Source organism: Sminthopsis crassicaudata, chromosome 4 (genome assembly GCF_048593235.1).
Source record: "Sminthopsis crassicaudata isolate SCR6 chromosome 4, ASM4859323v1, whole genome shotgun sequence".
NCBI lineage: Eukaryota > Metazoa > Chordata > Mammalia > Dasyuromorphia > Dasyuridae > Sminthopsis > Sminthopsis crassicaudata.
Window position 1 is genome coordinate 449,044,381 of NC_133620.1, and position 18,134 is coordinate 449,062,514.

At 37.2% G+C, this 18,134-nt stretch overlaps 1 protein-coding gene across 5 annotated transcripts in view; it reads right to left on the reverse strand.

The window, feature by feature from the left end:
- RHOT1 (ras homolog family member T1) overlaps positions 1-18,134 on the reverse strand; it is a 66,280-nt gene that overhangs the window by 38,573 nt on the left and 9,573 nt on the right. For 3 of the 5 annotated variants that reach the window (XM_074263623.1, XM_074263620.1, XM_074263624.1), the window contains exons 2-6: positions 9,750-9,808; positions 7,230-7,311; positions 5,168-5,211; positions 4,773-4,826; positions 3,887-3,939 (exon numbers count right to left, since the gene is read on the reverse strand). In XM_074263623.1, coding sequence (XP_074119724.1) covers positions 3,887-3,939; positions 4,773-4,826; positions 5,168-5,211; positions 7,230-7,311; positions 9,750-9,808 — 292 coding nt within the window. Of the gene's footprint in view, positions 1-3,886; positions 3,940-4,772; positions 4,827-5,167; positions 5,337-7,229; positions 7,312-9,749; positions 9,809-18,134 lie in introns of those variants that run through there. The other 2 variants (XM_074263621.1, XM_074263622.1) reach the window with 2 other exon arrangements.

The window sequence follows — 18,134 nt, forward strand, 5'->3', positions numbered from 1 at the left end:
TGCCTCAAACTTTCAACAACACACCTAATAATAGTATTAACAAGTGGTGACATTTCCATAATGCTTTAAGGTTCCAAGCTCACATCAGTTCTTTCTCCATAGCAGTCAAGTAATTTAAATGGTCAAAGGAAAGAACCCCTGGGCAAGAAGGCTGGTGTTGAGAGCTGGACTAGAAGCTCTACATATGAGGACTGGCAAATAGTGATTAAGGAATGGGTGAGAATATACGCACTTTCCTTCTCTTCAGTGTCAAGGGGGAAGGCCCTAGGATTTCCTTAGACCCCACAAAAATGAGCAATGAAATCATGATCAGAGTATATAGGTGTAAATATATTAATTCTCTCTTCCTTCCCCCTCCTCCCAATCCTTTTCATCAAAAGGAAGGTAAGTAAAACAAGACACATTGGGGGCCTAAACAAGATTCCAATGACCTACCTGACTAAAGGAAAAATAAAGGGCTTAGTACACTGTTCTCTCACTTAGTTTCTAAGATTCCTCTTCTGCTGCGGCTCTATTAGTCCTCCCACTGCATCCAAAATAGGAATGCCTTCAGAAGAACTGCTCTTTATAGTTCTGCTCCAGTCATCACCCAGAGTCAAGATACATACAGTTAATAGATAATAAAGGCCTGTAACTTCAGTGATACAGCTATTTAGGTAGGTTCGTTTTTCTGGCAAAGCTGAATCCCTTGCCCAAAAGCTTAGTATTTTCAATCTACTTGGCACTATAGAACTCCAAAGTGCATTGATCACAGAATGCTTCCTCTGACCGAATGTGTTGGACCTGTCCAGGTGGGCAGGAGATGCCTCCCTCCCAAAGGTACAAGAAAGAAAGTCCACTTAATCTGGAGGAATCCTATTCAAAGCAGCTCCTGTACAAAGGTTTAGGATAAGGCCCATTCAACTTTTTGGATGGTCAAGGAAGTTGGGAGTTTGGGAGAAGCAAGAAGGAATTAAATGCAGCTTGTCCCAAACCATTTCCATAACAGTACAGTCAACATAACAAGACTGAGGTCACAAGCACAGAAGCAAGTACTAGCACACAGAAGAACACACATTTGACCCCTCAGAGTGGTAAATTCTCATAAAAATACACACTAGTTAGACAGGTTCATGGATTCCTGGTTGGGGCCTAAAGAAAGGTTCCAGGATGCTTCAAACAAGACCTAGGCAGCACTAAGAGTGCTGACTGGAAGAAGAGAGAATCAGAAGTTTGTCTAGCTAAGCAGCACAGGTCAGGTAGGAACTATAAGTCTAAAGAAACAAAGGGTCAAATTTCAAGGAAGTCATCTCAGCTGGAAAGAAGCAGAGAGTTACTGCTGGTCCAGCAAGGACCCAGCCTGGGAAGTGAGGGAATAAGTAAGGGGCAAAGCCTCTGCATCCAGGCACAGGACACTTCTCTGCTTTATCTGAGGTGCTTGCTGAGAATGGGAACAGGGAAGGAGGTCTCCATGGCACTTAAATGCTGCTTTTAATTGGTGAAAAGAAGAAGGTACCAGAATAACTAGAAAGTCCTTGTAAGTGCCTTCATCCTTCCCTAGCTCTCACAGTATTCATTACCACTTTACTGTAAATTGTCTTGATGATTCCATTTAACATACTTGTAATGTTCCAAAATGAGAGATTCCTCTCTGACTATCTTATAGGAGCTATTTCCCTCTTTCAGAATGTAAACTCCTTAAGGACAGGGATTATTGATACTTTTACCTTTGTATGCCCAGCACAGGGCTTAGAGTGTAAAAAGTACTCAATACATGCTTTTTCAGTCATTCATTCACTTATTCAGTTTAATCAATCAATAAGCAAGTAGTAAGCCAGGAGTTCTTAATCTAGCATCCAAACACCTCCAAGATGATTATGAATACATTTTTTGAAGAGGGAGGAGTTGAATTTGAACAAGAAAAATATTTTGATAACTGTCTTTTAATATAATCAGCTTTTTTTGTAATCTTATTTACTTTATTTTTTGTGTATATTTTGAATAGTCCATAGGGGTCCAGACTGCCCAGCAGGAACATAAAGAATACTACATGGCAAACACTATGTTAAGTATTATGTATACAAAGAAAAAAGTGACACAGGCTCTGTTCTCAAGGAGTTCTCATTCTAATAGGGATGACAATACATGTATATTGTGTATGTGTATGTATATACATACACAAATACATATGCATATATACATATATTTAAAATGATTGCAAGGTGATTTTAGGAAGGAGTAAACTAGAAGATAAGGAGATTGGAAACAATTCACATTAAAGGTACTATTTATATAAAAGGGAGATCAAGTCTCTTATTCAAAGAACAGTTAGTAAGCCATTATGGCTGGATCACGGAGCGCAAAAAGGAGAGTAATATACAAGTCTGTAATGGATGGAAGGGGTTAGACTGTGCAGAGATTTAAAGTCCAAGAAGTTTGTATTTGACTCTAAGAGACAATGGGAAGCCATAGAAGTGGAAGGCAGAAAAGGATTTGATAGGATTAGATCTGAACTTTAGGAAAATCACTGGGGTAGCTCTGTGGAGAATGCTTTGGAGCAGAGAGGGGCTTGAAATAGGATGTCAATATAGGAGACATGAAAGGTGATAAGCATCTGAACTAGGGAGGAGGCTGTGTGAGTAGAGAAGCTGAATAGATACAAAAAATGTTGTGGAATAGGAATATTTGGTAACTATCTGGATATATGGGATATCAAAGATGATGTTGATGTTGGGTGACTGGAAGAAAGGGAATTCTCTCAACAATTACAGGAAAGCTCAGAAGAAGGTGGGTTTGGGAAAAAGATAAAGAGTTCTCTTTTGGGAATGCTGAGTTTGATATGTTTATGGAAACATCCAACTGGTATTAATGATGAAGGAATGTACTTCAGAAGAGAAATGAAGGTTATACATCTTAAAGTCATTAGCATAGAGAGAGCATCTGAATCTATGTTCACCAAGAAATCATCAAAAAAGAAGACAGAGCTTGGGATATACTCGGTTAGTGGAAATAAGACAAATGATAGTTCCTTGTTTCAAGTTCAGATGCTTTGCCCTTCCAATTATAGTATAAGCTCCTTGTAGAACTATACTTCTAATTTTTATAGCCCTAATAACCAACCCTGAAATTAAATATGTAATGGGCACCTACTACATATTATGTATGTGGAAGGGGTTCTACAAATTATTGCTTACTCATTTACATGAGCATTAATCCTTGAAAAGACTTAAGAGGCTCAGAAAGTATTATTTTAGCTCACCAAAATAGCCCTACCATGAAGTTATCCTGAGTCAATTTTAAGTTAAAACTCAAGATATTTTCATCTAGGGTGGTGAATTCATTGGTATAGGGAACTACTGATATGGAAACTACATCACCGCCAATCAATATAGCTGCCCAGGACATTCATAGAGAGTTAAGGGACTTGTGTATACCAGAGAAAGGACTCACACTTGGGTCTCTCTAATGCCAAGGAAGGCCCTCAACCACTTATAAGCTCTTTTGTCTCTATGAATGCACAATTAGTATCCTGCTTAGGCAAAAATCTGGGTACAAGCCTTAGTATTCCATTATCCCCAATGTAATCCCCACCCCAATGATAAAGACAAGCTGATTTCCATAAAAAATGTAACATAACCAGAAGCCTTTATTCAGGAACATTTGGTGACCATGCAGCAGAATGCCCCTCATTCATAGCACACACACATACAGCCACAAGCAGAAAAGATCATGGCATTCGTGCTGAGAACACTGTGTCTATATTGATCATATGCCAGCCAGAAGGGCTTGTGGCATGAGATATGCCCAGAAGCCCCAAGCTTAATGACTCTACCCCAGATTTTTGCATAGGAGGTTCTAATCATTCTAGCAGTCAATCGCTACTTCCTGTTTTCCTTTCAATAATTACCTGCTGTCTTTGTCTGTCCGTTCATTGATGAGAGGAATCCACCGGCTCGTTACCTAAAACAAAAGTTTAAATTATTCAGGATGGTGAAATGCAATGGGGAAAATTATAATGACTTTTCATCTTGCTATCAGGCACTAAGGTTGGCAGGGCACTTCCCAAATATTATCTCCATGATGGTATAAGCACCTGACTAGAGAAACAGGAAAGCATATCTACAGCTTCATAAATGCCAGTTCAATAAGGGTAAAAATGAGGAACAATCATAATAGCTAATTTTTATGTATGGCTTCAACATCTATCATTTCAATTAATATTGTCACAATAATCTTATGATGTGGATGTTTTTAATTAATCCCATTTTATAGATGAGAAAACTGAGGCAAACCAAGGTTAAGTAACTTGCTCAGAATCACATAGCTTGTGAGTATCTGAAACAGGATTCAAACTCAGATCTTCTTGATTTCAAGTCCAAGATGTTTTCTCACTGTGACACCTGGAGTTGCCAAGGAAGAGCACCTAGCAGGACAGCTGGCAGCTCACACACCTAAGCTCTCAGGGAGGCAACGAGTGGCAAAATGGACACTGGCCAGATCACAAGGTGGCAGAAACACTGAAATAAGCAAGTGGCTCTATGGAAGCTAAACCCATGAAAATGTGGCTCCTGTCTAGAAACCTATTAAATAATGCAGTACACTGCCAAGGATAACACATAGCCTATAGTATCGCTCAGCTTTCCTTTTTTTTAGTAAAAGAATGCATGGAATAGAAGAGAGGAATTCCATCAATAGGCTTCTAACATCCTAATTTAGGGTTTATGGGTAAAAGTACTATTTAATCAAATCCAGGTCACAGTCCAGTGTTCACCAAACACTTCATATACACATACCTTATCAATAGAATGCTTGTTGTTTACAGCATAGACTATGCAGATAACATTTGCCTAGGAGAAAAAGGAACACATTAATAATCTTTTAAATTAAAACAAAAATGTAAATAGCAACAGCTCTAAACCCTAATGCAATGAGGCTAACGGAGTGAAGAGTAAAAAAACCAGCTTTGAAATGTGGTAGAAACCTTAGGTTCATACTTCTAAGAGGGGATGATGAAGTGCTTAAAGACTCAGTCAAATATAGATTTATCATTATCACATATTAAAGTCAGCTATCACAATGAAGAACTAGTAGGGAAAAATTGGGAATAGAAGAGCAAAGTAAGGAAGACAGGACCACTGACCCTCCCCACAATCACACACAAATCCCAGCACTGCATCCCCTCACTTACCTGGGAGATCTCATGATGAAGTTGTTCATCACTCTGTTCTGCTTCTACAAGTGACAGAGATGTTAACTTCCATGGGAAAAAATGAATGCTGAACGTTTTGTTCTTTTTCATTAGCACTATCGAGCATACCAAACTGCATGATTCCAGTTCATCAATACATGATATTAGACTAGGAAATGAACAACAGGAGAAGGCCAGGGGAAGCCAGGGCAGTGAATTCGCTCATACAGATGGATTAGCAAATATTATTAAGTAGAGGGACATGTCAAGTTCAAGCAAATCAACAAAAGTAGGAAGGAGTAACTGGATATCATAGTTCTAAATAAACAAATTGGGCAATTTGGGCAACCAGAAGAAAGAATGGAGCCTCGCAGTGACCCAAAGATTCTAGGCAACAAGGTGCCCCCTTATGTCCTCTTTAGGGTCAGAACATTTGTTCAGTGATCTCTGAAGTCCATCCCAAAGGAGTATGGACAGATGGAGCCTGGAAAGGGTGGTAAATAAGTAGACCCACATTCTTCACATCTGGATATGGGAAGCTCTTAGGTCAAACCATTGTCCCACTTGACAATAAAAAGATTTAAGAAAAAGCCATTGCTCAAAAGTGTTTCTTTTGCTCAACATCAGTACTACAAAAGGGTTCCACTGTATTTTAAATCTTTTTCTCAGCCCTATCCTCAGGGCTTTTTTTTCTCTCTAGTTGGACTTCTAATTTCATCAATGTAAGAAACTGACTTAAAACCTTCACTGATTTAGAACCTCCAATGGCAGATTGGCCATTCATCAATAACTTAGTCTTTGGGAGCTTCCTGAGACACAGAAAGAATAAGTTACTTGGCTGTGGTCACAAAGGTGGCAGCTCTTGAATCCAGAGCTTCTCAACTCCCCAGGGTAGCCTTCTATTCGATACGCTATGCTGCATCTTAATTTTTACATACCAAGTTAATCATAGAAGCTTTCAACTAGTGCCATAGACAAAGACAAGAGACCCTAGAGACCACAGTCCTGTCCATTCTATGTCCTCTCCAGAAAACTAGAGAGGGAACAAATATAATTCTAGAATTCCACACATTAATATAAGAGATTTTAATTAATAAAATTAATTAATAAAAGAGATTTTAGTAAGAATAGTCCTTTGAATCTATCCTGTCCAAACTCCTTATATTAAAGAGAAAGAAACCCAACCCAAATAGATTAATTTGTCTAAGGCCATATAGAGAGTAAGAAGCAGACACAAAATTAAAACCCAGATCTCCAAATCCAGTTTTCATTCCCCATAAACATAAAACAATTCAAATAACTTTACATTAACTTTATCTTCAGCATATTGGCTGTAAGATTGTTTGCACAGAAAAAAATCCATTATATCAACCTCCTCTCTGAGCCTGTTACAGACCAATTGATTTCAAAGTTCTAAGCTCGAGATTAAGAAATTGTTTCCTCTACTGTCAATCCATTCGATCCTTAGCACTCCTCAAATGGAAGTGGGGGTGGGGCAAGGCAAGGAGGGAGAAATATGAATCCCAGAGACATAAAATAAAAACATTAATAAGAGTTTTAGTAAATGAATGTAAGTAATTTTAAGAATGTTACTGTCCTAATACAGGCACAGAAGTGGTTCTTAAGCATTAAGTGGAACCAGCCCAAAGACAAGTGTCAAAATGACTAAAAGAGAGCAGTGACATACATAAAATTTCAGATAAAAGTGCAAACATGATTTTAAGTTGGTCCAGATACCATAGTGTCCATTGGGAAGCAGATTGACAAAGTAACGAATTCCGAACCAAGGCTCAACCTGGCATTCATCATATACAGTACCACAAAGTAGGACAAACTTGGGACTTCATTTTATAAACACCCTAAATCAACTCAGGCAAACTGAACTTCAATGTGGCCCTTACTTATTGTCCTTCAAGCTGATAAATGGTTTAGGTCAGAGGATCATCTGTTTCTAGAAGGCAGGGACCTTGCCCAGAGCTTCTGACAGCCCTCCCTTCATTAGTTGCTCAGTTAGTATTAGTGTACAGAAGAAAACCAATCTTACTGATGGCAGATTCATTACCTGAGTAATCGACTATGTGCGTTGGAACTCTCTCAGGTGTAACATCAGCTGGAATGGTTATTTCTTCTGCCCGTGGAGGAACCTTAGTTTGCAAACATTGAAAAGGAAAATACTTCAGAGAAAAACAATCAAAACTTGTTTATCAATGCTGGGATCTGTTTGCTTGTTTTACAGGTATCAATAGGCAACATCACAGGTGAATTTTCAAAGAGTAACTGAATCACAGAGTTAGAGCTGGAAGGGACCCTGGGGCCATCAATGCCAATCCTCTCCTTTACACTTGAGGAAACAAGCTGGGAAGGGAGATTTAGCCAGGGTCACTGCTTATTTCTAGGCTTCTCTAAAGATTCAAATAAACATAAGATGCACTTAGCAGAATGTGCATTTTTTATAAAGATCACATTTCCATTTATGATATGTATATACAATAAGAACACTTCTTAGGATGCCAATTATAAATATGGATTAATATGAGAACTGTGAAGCTCTTTATTTTATTACACATACAAAGGGTCATGCTGATATAAGGAATCCCCAAAATGAACTCTGGGTAGGCCTGTACACACTCAAGCCACATTATCTGCTCAAAGACTCAGTTTGTTTATGTTCTCACAATTAAGTTCATCAATTTAACTTAAAAATATGTAAATCTTTGGGGTTTTTTACTTACAAGTAATACGTGTTCCCATATATTACTTTCAATTTCTAAAATTCCAAATGTGAATAGAGTCTTGCTAGGTTAAATCACCTCAAAGAACAGTCACCTAACTATGCCCAAAGAGCCATAAAACCCTGCCTAACCTGTAACCTAGCAATACCACTATTGGGTCTGTATCTTAAAAGAGAACAAAAAATTTAAAAAGAAAAAAGGAAAAGGACCTATATAGAAAAAAATATATTTATAACAGGTCTGTTCTGGAGGCAAAGAATTGGAAATTGAGGGGATGCTCCTCAAGTGGGGAATGACTGAATAAACCATGGCATGTGATAATAATGGAATACTACTGTGCTATGAGAAATGAAGAACAAGATGTTTTCAGAAAAACCTGGAAAGACTTTGTAATCTAATGCAAAGTTACACGTACTATGTATAAAGTAATAGCAATACCATAAGATGATCAGCTGTGAATGACCTAGCTGTTCTCAGCAATACAGTAACTCTGAAGGGCTTAATGATGAAAACTGGTGTCTGAATACATATTGAAGCATTTTTAAAAAAACTTTTCAGGATTTTTTCTTTAGTTTATGATTTCCTCTACAACATGACCATTATGGAAATGTTTTGCATGACTACACATGGTTAATCTATATCAAATTGCTTGTGGGAAGGGATGAAGCGAGAGATTTGGAACTCAAACTTTTAAAAACAAATGATAAAAAATGTTTTTATATGTAACTGAAGGAAAAATTGTAATTATTTAAAAAGGCATTCACATATTAGATATATCATCAAGCAATGGGACTGCTGCTGAGAGAAACATGAAAATGCAGCTCATGACTCAACAGTCATACCTCATATGACTTTTTGTATTATAAAAAGCAACAAAATAAAACTCAAATTTTAAAATAAAGTTTCCTTCTCAACTTACTAATGAAGATGCTTCATGTTATATTCTGATTCAAAAAAGTACACGTTACAGCAGGTGTACAGAGGCTGAGGCTGAAATGTGTCATGGATTCTAAGGGGCTTAGAGAAGAACCACAATAACATTGCAGAGTCATACTCCTACCCAGCTTCTTCCACTTCCCTGAGCCACACAAGACTTTGGCTGGAGGTACTAGAGACCAGAAACTAAATTCAAACAACTACACACTATATAGCCCTCTTCTCATGGTGTGGAGGCAACACTGGATTTTCAAAGGCTACAACAGAAACATTCAGATCTAGCAATGGGTTGTACTATGTGTTTATCAAAAAAGGACCAACACACAGTTAAGTGAGGCACACTACCAAATAGCTATCTATCAAATGATGGACTTTTTGGCCATAACAATTCATGAAAGCTTTCTATTAAGATGTGGAGAAGTTGAGAAGTGTGTAAATGAACAGTATCTACAACGATTAAATCACAGACTCTTTAGGGGAAAAAAAACCCCACAAATCATCAATATCACTACTTCCTACATCTGTTTTCATACTTAAAATTTTCTAACGGACATTATTTCCTCATTTTTACCATAACCTGGTGAGATAGGCAAAACAGGTATTAATATTCTCATTTGACAAACAGAAAAACTGGCTTATAAGATGTTAAGTTGTCCTACTCAAAATCTTATACCCAGAAACAAGGGCTGTACTAAAAGTTACATTTTAAAGATAACCATCACTCTTAAAAAATATATATATAGATATAGATATAGATATAGATATAGATATATATATCATGCTGTTCAAAATGAAGTAAACCAAAATTTAAAAAAATCAATATATATTTCATTTTACCTCAACCTGAACAAAGTCTCAGCAAAATTTAATCTCAGTAGAAATAAGATCTTAAAAGAAAAATCAGGATGCTTTACCTCTTCTGGGAATTCTTCACTAACCAGAGACATGATCAGCGATGTCTTCCCAACTCTGGCTGTGAAAAGAAAGAATCCTTATGTGAATAGAACATTTTAAGTGCTACATGTAATAAAATGAGCAATCACACTTTAAGAGTATTAATTCTGTAGAAATACAAGATTCTGGAAATTTCTCTATCACACTTCTCTTCTTCCCTTCATGTCTGTTCTTTACCCTGTTCATGATCCATGGTCCTTTAATTTCTCTCTATACTTCCAGTCTACATTTACTCTGGTTTCACCTCCCTTCCTACCTTATCTTGACTAAGAGGCTTTTCTGGGCCCTGTCTAGCACTAGCGGCTTCTATTTTACATTAGAACATGACTAACTGATTTTATGATTTCATCCATGTTTTCTTCACTATTTTGCTCCATTAAATATTTCATCTACTAGCACATGTCTCTTCATTGCTCCTTTCTATTGACTCCTTTTCTTCAACCTATTCAAGCCCCCCCCTTTCCTAAATTAAACAAAACTAAACAAACTAAACTAAACAAAACTAAACTAAACTAAAACTAAATAACTAATTAAACAAAAACACCTCCTCCTTGACTTTATTGTCCCTATAATTATCATCCCTGATTCACTTACTGCTCACTTCTAGAAAAGGATGTATACTCACCGCCTACACTGCTTAACCTGGAATTCAACGGCATCATCTACCTTAACCTTTCTTCAGCACGGGACCCTGTACTACTTAGTCTCTGCTTCATGAGACTCTCCCTCCCTTGACCTCTACACTCTAGCACCCTCAAGGTTCACAACTCTGTCCCTTTCACCAGCCCCTCTTCCTTCTTGCTCCACTGTATCCCCCAAGTTTCTGTCCTTAGCCCTATTCTTTTTTCACTCTATAATCTCTTTCCATGATTTCATTTTCTCACGTCTTCAGATGTTAAATAGTTCCATTTCTGCCCACAACCTCTGTCAGAGCTTTAGTCCTATTATCTTTCACTGCCTGCAGTATACTTCTACAAGAATATCCCTCTGGAATATCTAATACTAAACTCCCCGGCTTCTCCCCAAAAATCTGTCCTCCTCTCAGTGATCCAGATTAATAACTTCACAATTGTTTTTGATGCTTCCTTGTTCCTAAATCCACAGGATCAAAAAACTGGGGCTGGAAAATAAGTTAGAAGGTATTTATCTAATCTACATCCTCTATTTTACAGATAAGAAAACTGAGGCCCAGAAAGATGAAAGAAATTGATCAGATTTTATTTATTTACTTATTTTTTTTACAAAATTCAGTGACCTTCCAGTCTCAGCTGATATTATTTCTGGAACCTTTAGACCTATCCATTTCTAGTCACAGCAGTAATTCTTTAGGCCTTTACCTCTTCTCACTTAAAACTATTTTAATAGTTTCCTATTCAACCTTACTACTTCTAAGAAAAGAAAAGCTCTCTAAATCATCTACAATACGGCTCAGCAGATTATATCACTTTTCTTTTCTACATGTGACTCCCTACTGCCTTCCAAATAAAATATCATCTCTTGATCTTGCCATTCAAGGCCTCCTACTCTCACCCTAGTATAGTTTTCCAGCCTTAACGGCACCTATTTCCACATTCTGCATCCCATCCAAACTGGATTGTTCTGCATCCTCATTCTTTTTCTGTTGCCTCTATCATCCTGTTCACTATGGGTTCCTCTCCAATTTCTATCTGTGGAAGTCCCTCCCTTCCTTCAAGGGCCAACAAAGATGCCACTCTCTCCATAATGTCTTCCTGACCCCACTTCCATCCAACCTCCAGGTAAAAGCAATATCTTTCACTTCTGAAATCTCTCACTGCTCTTTACCCAGACTTCTGTTGAAGATATTTTGTATTCTAGTTATTTACATGCCCATTTTTTTCTTCCCTGACAATGAAGCTTCTTAAAAAGAGGGTCTAAGTCACATCCACCTATTTTTACACCAGTCCCTTAAACAGAAAATGCACTAAAATACTTGCTGAATACTTATATCTACAATACACTATTAAGATCTATTAAGCAATTAAGAGTGAGTAGGTATTTTTTAAAATCAGGAAACAAAAGGAGAGTTATTAGCTCAATATAATTCAACATTTATTAAGTGCCTAAGTTTGTAGAGCACTATGTTAAACTCTAAGATAAATAAGAAAGTGATAAGATAAAGGGTCATAGACCTGAGAAACCTTCTAATTTCTCTGGTCCAACTCCATTTTACAGAAAAACTGAGGTTCAGGGAGGTTACACAAAGCAATCATCACAACACAGTTAGTGTAATTGACAGGATTTGAATTCAAGTCTATAGACAGCACCCTATTCACCTTCATGACATTGCCTCGTTGTGGTGGTTCCTTTACATTTTACAGAGCTAGACTATCAACATAAGCATTTAAGTGCCTGGATACACAGGTTATCAGCCAGTGTGCCAAGTACAAGTCTCATTTACAAAAAACCAAAATAGTGCAAACATGATGAATGTACAAGCAAATGTTATCTAAAGAATAAACAATCACTTCTAACTAGAATAATCGGGAAAAGCTTTACCAAAGAAGAGAACTAAATATGAAAAAAAATTCTCAATAAATTTTAAAACTTTATGCTGGAAATTAGAAAGAAAATCTACAAGTCAGAATCTCAGTTGAAAATGTGTGCCATTTAGTTTTCTGAACATATGATCACTATAACTAAAGATGAAATTCCTTATGAGGGCACTTTATACTGGAGAATCAGAAGCTGAGGAATGCAGTAGTGAGCGGTATTTCTTCTCCCCATCAACCCAGTGGAATGCAAGCTCTTTGAAGGCAAAGATTGCTTCCTTTTTGCCACTGCATGCCCAACACAGCACCATTTGTCAACCAATAGCAAGGGACCAATCAATGGGTCAACTATAGTCCTAAACTCCATTTCCTCTGACTACAGATCCCCTGCAATTCAAGAGATGTGCTCAAAGAACTGCTGTGAAGAGCCAGAAGCCCTAATATTTAAGGAAAAAACAAACAAACAAAAAAATGCATTACTTCTTAACAATGACTAATTAGTGAAATTAGTAATAAGTATTTCAAATAATAAATAATCTGATACCTACTGCCTAACTAAATAAAAATAACTTACAAATCTGTAATTGGCTTTTTCTCCCTATCTTCCCTCCCTTCCTCTTCTCAACCTTCTTTCTGTTTGTGTTCTTGCTCATTGAGTCCTTTTTGGTTCTCACAGTACTTTGAGATGCTATGAAATAAGACCACCCATTCAACAAGAGTGCCTATGGGATGCAAAGATCCCAATTTTGGGGATAAGAATTTACTGTCTGACAAAAACTGCTGGGAAAACTGGAAATTAATATGGCAGAAACTAGGCACGGACCCACACTTAACACTATACACCAAGATAAGATTAAAATGGGTTCATGATTTAGGCATAAAGAATGAGATTATAAATAAATTAGAGCAACATAGGATATTTTACCTCTCAGACTTGTGGAGGAGGAAGGAATTTATGACCAAAGAAGAACTAGGGATCATTATTGATCACAAAATAGAAAATTTTGATTATATAAAATTGTACAAACAAAACTAATTCAGACAAGATTAAAAGGAAGCAATAAACTAGGAAAATATTTTTACAGTTAAAAGTTCTGATAAAGGCCTCATTTCCAAAATATATAGAAAATTGACTCTAATTTATAAGAAATCAAGCCATTCTCCAATTGATAAATGGTCAAAGGATATGAACAATTTTTCAGATGATGAAATTGAAACTATTTCTACTCATATGAAAGGGTGTTCAAAATCACTATTGATCAGAGAAATGCAAATTAAGACAACTCTAAGATACCACTATACACCTGTCAGATTGGCTAAGATGGCAGGAAAAGAGAGTGACAAATGTCGGAGGGGATGCAGGAAAACTGGGACACTGATGCACTGTTGGTGGAATCTAACCATTCTGGAGAGCAATTTGGAATTATGCTCAAAAAGTTATCAAACTGTGCATACCCTTTGACCCAGCAGTGTTCCTACTGGGCTTATATCCAAAGGAAATACTAAAGAAGGGAAAGGGACCTATATGTGCCAAAATGTTTGTGGCAGCTCTTTTTGTAGTGGCTAGAAACTGGAAAATGAATGGATGTCCATCAATTGGAGAGTGGTTGGGTAAATTGTGGCATATGAATGTTATGGAATATTATTGTTCTGCAAGAAATGACCAACAGGATGAATATAGAGAGGCTTGGAGAGACTTACGTGAACTAATGCTAAATGAAATGAGGAGAACCAGGATATCATTATACACTTCAATGACAATACTGTATGAGGATGTATTCTGATGGAAGGGGATATCTTCAACAAAGAGAAGATCTAATGTAGTTCCAATTGATCAATAATGGACAGAATCAACTACACCCAGAGAAGGAACACTGGGAAATTAATGTGGACTACTTGCATTTTTGTTTTTCTTCTCAGGTTTTTACCTTCTGAATCTGATTTTTCTCGTGCAACAAGAGAACTATATGGATCTGCACACATATATTGTATCTAGGATATACTTTAATATGTTTAACATGTATGAGACTTCCTGCCATCTAGGGGAGGGGGTAGACGGAGGGAAGGGAAAAGTTGGAATAGAAGTGAGTACAAGGGACAATGTTGCAAAAATTACCCATGCATATGTTCTGTCAATAAAAAACTATTAAAAAAAAAAAGAGTGATTATGGGATGAAAAGAGATATTAAAGGCAGGAAAGTGGAGAAAATGAAAAAAGGCATTAAAGATTTCCTTCTCCATCTCCCCCATTCCACCCATCATCATTCTTACAGCTTTGGCTTCTTCAGTTTGCTAAAATTGTAAACTGTGGTAGCCCTGAGTCTGGACTGCTACTACAGAGTATTTTTATGGTAAGGCTTTAGAATCCATCTGATAGAATAACAGTTGCAACTGTGAATGACCTCCCTCTTCCCTTCAGCATGAGTTCTTTAAGTACTACACAGGATCAGGAGTTTCAGTCACTACCTCAGAGAAAGAGACCTTCTTATCTAATTCATTGTGGGGCACTACTGGTCTAATTATAATTCTAAGGACAAGAAGTGCGTTGTTTGTATTAAGACTACAAGAACTAAGGTCATATAAGATCACATTAGGCACAGTAAACAAGAATATAATAAAGATACTTCATTAAGGCTGACACTTTTCCTTCTTTCTCTTCCTTTACTCTCTTACTGCTGGTCTTAGAGTCATTTTCTTGAGTTCAAATCTAGCCTCAGACATTTACTAATGGTATGACTCTGAACAAGTCATTTAACCCTGCTGGGATCTGTAAAATGATTTGGAGAAGGAAATGGAAAACCACTCTAGTGTCTTCAATTTTGAACATACAGTCCTATTTTTATGCACCTTATTTCATTTGATTCCTCACAATTCCCTATAAGGAATATATTACAAGTATTTTTTAGTGCCATTTTAGAGATGAGAACTTACTGCTTGCCTTTGACCACTAGACTATATTTCATAATAACATAATCAATTCACTTATTCCACTCACCTCAGAGATTTTCAGTATCTCTTTAAACTTCCCATAGTTTCTCCTCCCTCATCTTCTCAATTGAGAATCTTATTTCATATTTTAATGAAAAAATTTGATGCCATTTTCCCAGAGCTACTTCATTGCTCTTCATCTCAGCATCACTCAGACACATTCTGCTATTATATCCCCCTTCACCCTTTTTCACCAGAGCTGGTCCTTCTTGCCAAGTAAAACCCACTACATGCTCAAGAAACTGCATTCCACCCCATCTTCTCCAGCAGACTGCCCCCACCAATTATCCTATTCTCTCAATAACCTTCAATCTCTGCTTCCTGTTTAATGCCTATAAATAGTTACATTTCCTCCATCTTCAAAATATCCCCACTTGCATATTCCATCCTCACTAGTTATTATCTTGTATCATCTCTCCTCCCATCCATCTATTTAATGTTTTCTTGAGAAAGTCATCTACAATCAGCTTCCATTTCCTTTCCTCTCACTCTTTTTTGTAATCTGGTTTCCAATTTGATTATTTAACCAAAACTGCTGCTATCTCCCAAGTTACCAACGAACTCTCTCAATTGATGTTCTGCACTGTCAATCACCTTCTTCTCTTTGAGATCCTATTCTTTCTGGGTTTTCAGGACACTACTTTCTCCCAGTTCTTCTATCCTACTGGCTCATTTTTCAGTCTCTTTTGCTAGACCTTCAGCTAAGGAACACCCCCTAAACATGGGTGCCTCCTAAAGTTCTTTCCTGGGCTCTCTTCTCTATTTATACTGTTTTCCTTAATAATTTCATTATCTCATGGATTCATTTAAAGTCTCTATAAAGATGATTCTCAGATTTATTTATAAAATTCTAAACTCTCTCCTGACTTCCAGTCTCACATCTTCAAATACGTAAAGAACATTATAAATTGGTTAGACATCAACAGGTCAAAAATCAAACCCATACCTTTCCCACTCAAAATGTTCATTCTTCCTAACTTTCCTATTAGGAAACTTTTCCTACAGGCCCTCATCACTTTGTGCTTAAACTACTACAATATCCTACTAGTTGATCTCCCTGCTTCAAGTCTCTCCCCACTTTAATCCATCTTCCACTTAGCAGTCAAATTGATTTTCTAAAGCCATTAGGTCTATCACCTTCTTTACTAAACTCTAGTAGCTCCCTATTACCTCTATCTAGCTTTTAAAGCCCTTAATTAACCTAACCCCATTTCTACCTTTTCAGTCTCCTTGTACTTTAGTCCTCCTCTCCATGTACTCTCTGATTTAATGACACAGGCCTTCTTGATGTTAGCTGAATAAAATGTTCCATCTCCTCACTTGTACCATTTTCAATGGCTGACTCCAGGCCTGAAATTCTCATTTCTACTTCCTGGATTCCCTTAAGTCCCAATTAGTTTCATCTTCTTCAAGTTTTTTTCTAACCTTCTCTAACCTTAGTGTCTTCCCTCTGAAATGATCTTTAACCAATTCTGTTTGTACATCCTTCTCTGAAAGTTGTCTACTCCAACAGTCTTTAAATTGTAGAGCAGAGAATGTTGCTTTTTCTTTCTATCTCTACCACATAACTCAGTGCCTAACACATAGTAAGCTCTTGGAGAACAGTGCCACACTGATTCACCATCCATTTGCAGCTTTTCCTGCATCTGTCTCTATTAGTAACACTTTCTTCTTTTCTACCCCTTTAGTGGAACCCACCTGGCTCGACAAAGAAGGGTACTAAGGACCTTGGCCATGTATTCTATCACAGGATCACAGATCTAGAGCTGGGGCTCCAGAGAAGTCCCCACTTTGCAGATGAGGCACAGAAGCCCCCAAAACTTAAATGGCTTGCCCAAGGTTACAGAGGTTTCACATTCAGATCCTATGAATCTCAGGGCAGCCTTTCTTCTATGGCCTCCGATTCTCAGTATGACCTCGGACAAGCTACAATCTCTTGGGTGTCAGTGGAAACAAAACTGCCACAGAGGCCCCAGAGAGAATCAAATCTATGACTCACATCCCTGTGGTGCTGAGATGACCTGCACGAACACTGGGCATACCAGCTCTATGTGAACTAAGAAAAATTCATGTTTGACCAAAATTCATACCAAGATCTTCACAGAGACTACAAGCATTTCTTCAGGACTGCCAACTTTGCTTGAAAACAACTGGAAAATGGCTTAACTGCAGTCCCTGAATGTGACAGAAGCATCACTGAGCCATAAGTGATTCAAAGAGAGAAGCAAGAGAATACTTATGAGAGGAATGATGATGTATTTTGAAATAAAGATGTTGTAAAAACTTAATCAAAATATATTTTAAAAATAACTGTCATGACTTTTTTTTTTATGATCTTATTTTAAAATAGTACCTAATTCTAAAAAAGACTCCAGAGATCCAAAGTCTTCAGCCAACTCAACCTGCCCTTTGTGTCAGCATTAGGCCTAGTATCCTCTAATCCCACAGGCCCATCTGTGAGAGAGGATCATGCCTTCAGATGAGGCATCAGAGCTTACTTATTTCAGTTTCAGTGATCCCAGAATCGGCTCCATCTGTGCAACTGATGCAATTTACAAAAGCTTTTGAAGTACAGATAAATTATTTATTAGGTGTAATGCATAAGAGAAAATATTATCTTTTAAAAATACAAAATTCACATTCTTCTTAAAAGCCATCAAAAAAAAAAAAAAGTCAACCATTTTACTAAATTACATGGGCTCTGAAACTACAATATTACCAATAGGTCCTTTCACCAAAATGAAATCAGTGGGCTAAAATTAGCTAGGAGATTCCCCAAGGGATTATCTTGAGGTATCTTTAGAGCACATAAGTACATTCTTATATGAGAATTCCCAAACTATCCCT